This window comes from Hypomesus nipponensis, chromosome 21, assembly GCF_054491055.1.
Source record: "Hypomesus nipponensis isolate SF chromosome 21, ASM5449105v1, whole genome shotgun sequence".
Taxonomy (NCBI): Eukaryota; Metazoa; Chordata; class Actinopteri; order Osmeriformes; family Osmeridae; genus Hypomesus; species Hypomesus nipponensis.
This window is the reverse complement of record NC_140381.1, coordinates 9,242,739-9,252,500: the sequence shown is the minus strand read 5'-3', so window position 1 is coordinate 9,252,500 and position 9,762 is coordinate 9,242,739. Positions and strand designations below refer to the sequence as shown.

General features: G+C 50.6%; 1 protein-coding gene across 1 annotated transcript in view; it reads right to left on the bottom strand.

Annotated features, from left to right (window-relative positions):
- grin2bb (glutamate receptor, ionotropic, N-methyl D-aspartate 2B, genome duplicate b) overlaps positions 1–9,451 on the bottom strand; it is a 52,530-nt gene extending 43,079 nt beyond the window's left edge. Inside the window, 1 exon segment of the mRNA XM_084685970.1 lies at positions 8,981–9,451. Within this exon segment, the coding sequence (XP_084542096.1) occupies positions 8,981–9,451 (471 nt within the window).
- Between the last annotated feature and the right edge of the window lie 311 nt (positions 9,452–9,762).

Sequence of the window (9,762 nt, the reverse complement as noted above, 5' to 3'; positions counted from 1 at the left end):
CCTAAAAAGTCTTCAAGAGGGTAGGTTTGATTATTAACGGGTTTGCGCGTGTGTGCACGAGGGTGTGTGAGTGGGTGCGTGTGTGTATGTGTGCGTATGTGTGCATATGTATGTATGTACAGTATGTGTGTGTGTGTGTATCTGTTGGTGACAGCTGATGTCTCCAGCAGCCTGCTCTGTCATCCTCAGCTCAGTGGGCTTCATCAGCGGTGAGACGGGCACCCTGGGACTGACACCTTCATTGACAATACAGCTCAAGAGCTCGCCTCTTCAGTCTCCCCTAAACGAATCACCCCCCCCCCGCCTTCGCCTTCGCACACGCTCACACGCGCTACAGTCAGGACCTCGCGCGCTCCAACACTCGCGCACACCCGTCATCCGCACGCGCACACTCTCCTCGCCCCCCCCCCCCGCGTACGAAACACCGCCGCATCACAACACGTGGTCTTCATTCACCGCCAGCGTAGAGTCACGCACTCGCTGAGCGAGGCCGCTTACGACTGCCCTCGTCTCTACTTCCCGACCCGCGGCATCCCCCTGAGAGTACTTATGCGATTTTAACACAGTTTCGTTTGTAAAGCAGCCATACTGGCTTGGCTATGCCGCCAACAACTTTAACAACCCGAGTATATCTCCAAACATTCACCACCTACACATTCACAGACGTGGTACTGCACGTAGACTGGCCACACTTATTTATCCATGGGGCCACCCCTCTGTTCTCACTGTCATTTACAGCTTAGTCATTAAATAGAAGGGTATACTTACACTCTGTCAGAAAATGCAAGTGTATACTTACACCCTAACGTATCAAAAGGAAGTGTCTACTTAGACTCTTACCTATAAAAGAGTGTATTTAAACCCTTATCAAATGGTAGTACCCACGTATACGCTTATCTATCACATGGAAAAGTATACTGCACTTTTACACTTTTCTAGGGTAGCTTCTGTCCATACTTTATTGCACTACACTGTATATCCTGCACTTACTGCCAATGCACTTCTGGTTAGACCTAAACTACATTTCGTTGCCTTGTACCTGTACTTGTGTAATGACAATAAAGTTGAATCTAATCTAATAAAGTTGAATTTAATACTTCCTTAGCTAGAAAACAGAAGGGCTCGCTTGCGCCGTTCTCCATCACATAGTCGATGCACACACTTGTACACTCAGTCCTATAACGTAAGTGTGCACTCATACCCTTACTCATTAATAGAAAGTGCACACTTCCGTATGATAGATAAGGGTGTAAGTATGTACCCATATGCATTAAACCGTAGTGTAACTCTCTTTGAGATACCTTGCCCACTTCCTAGTGCACTAAGACCGACTGGAATACCCTTTTGCACGCAACCGTTAGAACGTGGGAAACTGAGCCCCCATAGCGGCTTTGATTCGTTTGCGTAAATAGGTTCCCTTCAATCCAGCAACCTTGTTGCCGGGTCGTTTTTGATGACGACGTGCCGGCGGTGGCCTTGATTGACACATCACAGCGCGTCGGCCTCGGGAAAGGAAAACAGTCAATGGCTCTAACAGCTCGCCGTTTTGGAGAGGCCGCCGATCCCCGCGGCTCGTCGGGCGGCTCCATCAAAGGCGGCGCAGACGCGTCGGTGCCGCGGTGCGAGCGGCACACACCGAGAGTGCTGTCGGGAAAAAACGAAAGGATTCACAACAGCTGGTTGTTGTCTGAGCGAAACACGATCGGGTGTAACGAGTGAGGTGTGCGAGAGAGAGAGGGAGGGAGGGAGAGAGAGAGAGAGAGAGAGAGAGAGAGAGAGAGAGAGAGGAGAGAGAGAGAGAGAGAGAGAGAGAGAGGGAGAGAGAGAGAGAAGGGGAGAGAGAGAGAGAGAAGGGGAGAGAGAGAGAGAGAGAGAGAGAGAGAGAGAGAGAGAGAGAGAGAGAGAGAGAGAGAGAGAGAGAGAGAGGGAGAGAGAGAGAGAGAGAGAGAGAGAGAGAGAGAGAGAGAGAGAGAGAGAGAGAGAGAGAAGGGGAGAGAGAGGGAGGGAGGGAGGGATAACATCATTATGTCAGAATCGTCTGTCATCCCTCACTGTCGGTAATTGTGTTTCTCCATATTAAACGTCTCGCGTGGACGAAAGGCCAGATGGGTGTTTGTGCCCTGGAGAATGCCGACCTCCCATCTCTCCTCAGCGCTCTCTAGTCATACGCCGGCCGACCTCTCGCGACGTCCGGCCTCCGCTCGCAAACCTTACCTGGAAGCACACGCTCTCCACGCGACGTCACCCGTCACACGGAGAGCGGTGACAAGAAAGGAACAGGCTTTTCCAAATCCTGCTTGAATGAAAGGATTAAGATGTTAGAAGAGGAAGGCACGGAGAGAGAAAGAGGAGAATGTGAACGGGGTTTAAGTGGGGAATTCGAGGAAGCTGACCGCGGCTGCTGAACATTTCACAATGAAGGCGAGCGAAAGTGGTTGGAGATTGTGAAATGAGAAGGGAATGGTGTGTGTGTGTACGCTACCTTGGACTTGTAATGACCCCGGCCTTGACTAGTCGTGCTGGAGGCTGTTTGCGAGAGTTTGGACCCTGACAAGGATCCAAAAGTGTGCTTGTGTATGTATGTGTGTGTTTCTGTCTGTCTGTGTGTGTGTGTGTGTGCCATTACCATCTCTCTTCATCCATCTGCAATGTGATGGGAGGAAATCTGGATGGTCCTAAAACAGAAGTAGCATTTGATATCTTCTCAAATACCAGATATGTACTCCCATTGAGCTTTTCTAGGCTCTTTGGAGCCAAAGAGCACCTGAAGCACAAACCCCTCCATGCCTGCCACTCTATCCGGACCGGAGCAAACGCAAACCCCCTTTTTCAATCAGACGTGAAAGGGATTCGAAAACCTCCTGGGTTTCCAATTGCCCATACGCTGGAGCCACATCGGAAGAGAGGGACGCACAGAAGAAGAGAGCGAACGGAAAGGGGCGAGGGAAGGAAAAGGAGAGGGAATCATTCGGCGAGGTTGAGGGGGGGGGGGGGAAGTGGAGTCGGAGATTGGGCGACGAGGTTCGTTTCTGAAATGGACGACTTATCGAGGTTTCGTTTTCCCTGGCCTCAGCTCTCTCAATGGTCGCCTTTGATGGCACAGGTTCAATTAATTTCGGTGAGACAAGAGTGACAGAAGCGGAGACACGTGAAAAAGAGAAGAAAGAAACAGTTCAGCTGCAACACTAAGATCAAAGTAGCAAAGAGACAGAGAGAAACAGAGACTAAGATACAAAAGCTGACAGAGAGAGAGAGAAAGAAAGAGAGAGATATAGGTGGGGGGGAGATAGAGAGATGGAACAGATGAAAGAAGGGGGAAGAAAGACAGAGACAGAGACAGGGACAGGGACAGGGACAGGGACAGGGACAGGGACAGGGACAGGGACAGGGACAGAGACAGGGACAGGGACAGGGACAGGGACAGGGACAGGGACAGGGACAGGGACAGAGACAGGGACAGGGACAGGGACAGGGACAGGGACAGGGACAGGGACAGGGACAGGGACAGGGACAGGGACAGGGACAGACAGACAGACAGACAGACAGACAGACAGACAGGCAGGCAGGCAGGCAGGCAGGCAGGCAGACAGACAGGAGGCAGGCAGGCAGGCAGGCAGGCAGGCAGGCAGGCAGGCAGGCAGGCAGGCAGGCAGGCAGGCAGGCAGGCAGGCAGGCAGGCAGGCAGTAAGACAGTAAGACAGTAAGACAGTAAGACAGTAAGACAGTAAGACAGTAAGACAGATGCCTATATGCCACAGTGGGCCCAGCCATTCTGTAACGCTCCTGTCTTTTGGGACGGGTCCTAATTGCAACATGGGAACATTACAGCCTCCCTCTCCATTATCCTATCATGTAGAACAATGTTTCATAATGGAACGCACAGCCAAATGGCAGGGAGCAAAGTCATAAAACAATGAATTGGAACACAATGGAGAGAGAGAGAGAGAGAGAGAGAGAGAGAGAGAGAGAGAGAGAGAGAGAGAGAGAGAGAGAGAGAGAGAGAGAAAGGGAGAAAGGGAGAAAGAGAGAGAGAGAGAGAGAGAGAGAGAGAGAGAGAGAGAGAGAGAGAGAGCAATAGAAAAAGGGAGAGAGCAAAAGCAAGAGGAAGGAAGAAAGAGACACCACTTTCTTTTTCTCCCTCTTTTTCACTCCCTGTGAGCCTTCCCCCCCCCCACACACACACACACAAATCGAATGACAATTCACGCCAGTGGAACCGCCCATTGGAGGAGGTCAAGGCTTGCCATTGGTCAACAGAGGTGTAAAAAATTTAGTCACAGTAATAATCAATCAGCTGTCAATCAATCTACCAAGTATGTAGGGTCGAATCACTGCACTGTTTATAGAGTTTATGGTTTAGGTATAAATGTCGGTATTTTATGTAGGAATGTTCCATTTGAGTTGTAAAAACAATGACGGGATGAAAGTTAAACTGTGTATCTAATCTTGGGGGCCGGGAGATCTGACAGAGGGCTCCAGGCACCTTGTTTACAGAGAAAATACCGACCGTAATCCCACCAAGAGACGAGAGAGAATCCATTATCATTCAAGACCAGCGCGCACACACACACACACACGCATACACAGACACAAGAAAAATACAAACAAAAAGCCAGACAAAAACATGAGACGCACACACAAGAGAACACAAACACACACACAAGACAACACAAACACACACACAAGAAGAAGAAAAAGACACACACACCAACAACCACAGAGGCTGCAGCTTAACTCCTAACAATAGATGTGGCAGACCTCATTAGTGTTTGCAGGGTTTGGACGGGGCCCGCTCCAACATTGTGTCCTATTACGCCCGTGTCAACCCACAGAGGGTGGAGAATTCCTGGCCAAACGGGGAGCGGAGCGCGTATTGTCTCCTTCTTAATAGCCTCACCTGCATCTGTCGCAGGTTCAGCGATCCCCCCCTAATGGGGCATTCAACGACCACTGGTGCCGCCGTTGGCACTCTATGCACCGAAACGGCCAATCGCGTCGCTTGTTGTCTGTGGATTTGTGAAGCCGTGAAAAACAATGTTGTTGGGTTTTTTTTTTTTTTGAAGGGGGGGGTTGAAGTTCATGAAGTAAAAAAATAGATATATTAATTTAACAAATACAATAATTTGTTTAAATGTCATTTAGCAAACGTCTTATCCAGAGCGACTTACAGTAAGTAAGCCCGGGGCAAGTAGGGTGAAATGCCTTACCCAAGAACACTACAACATTTGACACTGCCAGGAATCGAACCGGGGACCTTCTGATTACTAGCCCAATTCCCTAACCGCTCAGCCACCTGACTCAAATCGTTGGCTAGCAGGCATGTTTCACCATCCAAATGTTGGGCTTGGAGGGTTGAGGGAGCTTAAGGTGGGGAGATGATTTTTTTTCTGGCCGCTTGATAGACAATGGATTCAACTAGCTGAAGGAAATTGAGTTATTGGTGCCGTAAATTTTTCCGTCATACACTCGTGCACAGGCATGCACAGACGGGCACATACACACGTACTGTACGGACACACACACACACACACAGTTGAGCTCACACAACTCCCCAACAACTCTTAAGGCATCCTGTTCCATCTCACCCACTCATGGCTCTCTTTCTCTCTTTTACTCTCTTCCCTCTTTCTCAGCCTCTCTCCATGGGTGGAAATCTCTTCTCTTCCTTTCTCCACTTCCTCGATCTCGACTTTCCGAATGCAGTTTTCAAATCCCCCTCTACCTCTTTGCCTCTTTTATCTATTCTCCAAGAGACTCATCCAGCTCTCTTCATCCCTTCTACCCCCCCCCCCTCTCCTATCTGTTGTTGATACCCCCCTCCCCTCTCTCCTATCTGTTGTTGATACCCCCCTCCCCTCTCTATATGTTTTTTTTTTAACCTTTTTATAACGATGTCACTCTCTCCTGGTCCAACCCTCCAATGGGGGCTGCTGTCCTCTTCTTCCTTCTCCCTAAACCTCTCTCTCCATCCCCCTCTTTCTTTTTATATCTGCCACTCAGATATAAACATGGCCTCTTCTTCTCTCTAAGGCTGGCTTTATATTGGGAAAATGTATAAGCAAGTGGTTTCCATGCCAACCGTATCAGCCTGCATTCAGCCTTCTGTATGTGTGCGTGTGTGTGTGTGTGTGTGTGTGTGTGGAGACAGACGTGTGTGTGTGTGTGTGACAGTGGGAGAAAGAGCATCAGAGAGAAAGAATGAAAGGGATAAGACACCGTAAGAGAGAGGTAATTATTGAGAAAAGACAAGGGAAAACACTTCAATATTTCTTCAGTTAGGCATCAACCTTGGCATCACCCTGTCTTTCTCCTGCCCTCCTTCGCCATATCCCGTCTGTCACTCACTCTCTCTCTTTCTTTCCTCCATCCTCCCTTTCTCTTTCCCTCTGTGCTACTATTGCTTTCACACCACTCTCTCTCTCTTCATCTCTTTCTCTTGTCTCTCTTATCTCTCTCCCCACCCCACCCTCTCTCAACCTCTCCCTCTCTCCATCCCTCTCTCCATCCCTCTCTGTGGCTAGCCTCCTGACTCTATCTGTGGCTAGCCTCCTGACTCTATCTGTGGCTAGCCTCCTGACTCTATCTGTGGCTAGCCTCCTGACTCTCTCCGTGGCTAGCCTCCTGACTCTATCTGTGGCTAGCCTCCTGACTCTCTCGTTGGCTAGCCTCCTGACTCTCTCTGTGGCTAGCCTCCTGACTCTATCTGTGGCTAGCCTCCTGACTCTCTCGGTGGCTAGCCTCCTGACTCTCTCTGTGGCTAGCCTCCTGACTCTCTCTGTGGCTAGCCTCCTGACTCTCTCTGTGGCTAGCCTCCTGACTCTCTCTATGGCTAGCCTCCTGACTCTATCTGTGGCTAGCCTCCTGACTCTCTCGTTGGCTAGCCTCCTGACTCTCTCTGTGGCTAGCTTCCTGACTCTCTCTGTGGCTAGCCTCCTGACTCTCCATGGCCCCTGGCTCTCAGTCAGCTTTTCAAATGTGGTAATTATATATTGAGCAGTGTCCTCTCTTCTTTCCCTCACACCCACGCACGCAGCTCCGTGTTATTTCATAACACTCTCTCTCTGTCACTCTCTCTCTCTTTCTCTCTCACACTCACTCTCTCTCTCCCTCTGCCTCTTTATCTGCGTCTCCCGTTTTCACTTATTCCGTCTTCCCGTCTCCCTCTCCTTCCCGTTCTTTTCCCTCTTTCTCTTCCTCTCGCCCTCCCTACCACACTCACCCCGCTCCGTTTGTCACCCTGTAATTGACCTCCCTCGTCTCATCGTAGCCTTCACCTTTGGCGTTGCGTGTTATCCATTCTTTCTTTCTCGCCTTCATTTTCTTTCAATTTTACACTCTTATCGTGCCGTCCGTTTTACTCGTATTTTCTCCATCTGTGTTTTGTATTGTCCCAATCGCCATGGTGTCTTGCCCTCCTTACTATTGTCAAGAAAAAGCTTTCTTTAGTGATCAACCTTTGGCTCAACTCGAAGAGAGCCTGTCTCTGTTTCATGTTTATTTGCAAACCCAGGGCCGACCTTTTGCAGAAAACCCCATGCGGCTTCGAGAAGGACCATCTCCCGCCAGCGAGCTAATCCGATTCGATCTGATTTGTTTTGTTTTCATCCATTAACAAGTCGAGAGGAAGAGAAAAAAACGTGATTCGGTCTGCCTGGCAGGGTAGCGCAGGTCGACAGGTTGAGGAGGGACTTTAAGAAGGGCTTTAGAAAGCAGTTTGCTGTAATATCTACCTTTGGCTCTCTTGTTTTGTCTTACCCGCAAACAAGATTTGGAAAAGTCACAGAAACCAGAAACGCTTCACTTCGGCGATTTTGTTATCCAAGTCCATGAAAGTGGATACACTTCCATGGATACTTCAATATACCAAGACATCTGAAACGTTCAGTTTACCCAACGATCACAAATCCTAACCATCCTATATCCTATATTAATCCTATATAAATCAGACGCAGAACAAACTGTTTGAAAATAGTGGTTGATAGACTCAGTTAAACCATCGACATGGAAACCAGGCCTTAAAAAACTGAAACTGAGTTCAAATCAAATACACCTCAAACAAATGACGCGTTCGATCTATGTCCTTGACCTTTTCTTCTACATTTTAGCATTTGATTTGAACCCCCACCCTGTCCCGTCATACAATCCCACGGTCGTCATTTGACCTGCCAGTGTTTCATCGTTTCAAGCTGTGAGTCTTTTTCAGCATCGACTCGAATCGCTGTCAGAACCTTCGACGAAACACCGGCTTTCGCAGGGGAAGCCAATTAAGGGACTAAATCAATCACTGAGGGATCATGTGGGAAAGAGAGAGTCCCCCCCCCTTCCCCCACCCCACCTGCACTAGGGGGCGTGGGGCCGCTGGGCTGTGGAAATAGAGATGCTAAAATGGTGGCTGGGCTCCAAGGGAGCGAGGGGCCGTCACGTCACTCTAAGGGTTCTGAAATAGCTCTGGCTCCGTAGAGGCGTGTCCAGCCGGTATGCGAATGAACGTGTGACACCCTCGCTGCTGTGAGTGACGTCCACTTCTGACGGAAATCTGGAGAAAGTTGACGCTACCCCCACCCCCCAACTCCACCGCCCCCCTGTCTATTTTTGTTCTCAGAGCACCTGGAATGCGGCATATATATCAAACCTGGCAACCCGGATCCATACCAACGCAGGTTCCACGTATGGATCTGTCAAGGTTATGCGGTTCTCTATTCCGTTTCAATTCAACGACTGTAAGCATGCAGAATTGATTTAAATACGCCTAAATGGAATGATTTCAATCATTTGAAATCATTTGAAGCTGCCACCGAAACTGCGCGTAAAGTCAACATAAATGACAAAAGACCTCCCTTCAACGACGACGTTCATTTTCCGACATAAAGGCCCGCGCGCCGGAATCCACCGGAAACGAAACGACCCTCAACCCTGACAGCGAAACCCCCCCCCCCTCCCAGAGAAATGGTATGGTCTAGACAGAGGAGAGCAGTAGTACCTTGGCGGCCATGACCATGGAGGAGCCCCCTCGTATGCCCAGGATGGGGATGTGCGTGTGGGCCGAGATGAAGTCCAGGATCTGGGCGATGGCCTCCTGGTCGGTGTCGTCCCCGAAGACCACGCCCTGCAGCCAGTTGCGGGTCATCAGGGCGCAGATCCGGTTGATGATGCTCTTGGGGTCCGTCTCGTTCATGGTGACCAGCTCCACCTTGGGGGTATGGGGCACGTTGAGGAAGTCTTCCTTCTCCAGCCCGGCCCCCAGCGTCACCTCGCTAGAGTTGCCCACCAGGATGACGGCAATGCTCAGGTACTGGGCCAGCTTGGGGGAGAGGGGCGGCGCCGGGGGGATGAAGACGCCCCGTTGGCCGCCTCCCGCGCCTCGCTCGCCGCCCTGTCCCGTGCTGGTTCCGGCCCCTCCGGGAGTCCCGCCCCCGGCCCGCCGGGATTCGCAGACGGGCAGGAGGAGCATGGAGAGGAGGAGGAGCGAGAGGGAGAGGGAGAGGGCGGGCAGGGCCTGTCGCGGGGGCTGGTGGTGGTGGTGGGGGGAGGAGGAGGAAGTGGCAGAGTGGTCGGGGGGAGGGAAGGTGGGGGAGGAGATGAGCCTGTCCTGGAGAGAGGAGGGGAAGAGGCGGAGGCTGACAAGCATCGTGGAGGAGTGTGAATGCAGTCCCTGAAAGAAGAGGGGAGAGAGAGAGACCTGTTGGCTTGACTGAATGTGACAAACAACAGTCAAGAAATAGCCATTAAAGAATCATGCAATGCTGCAATTGATTTCATAGT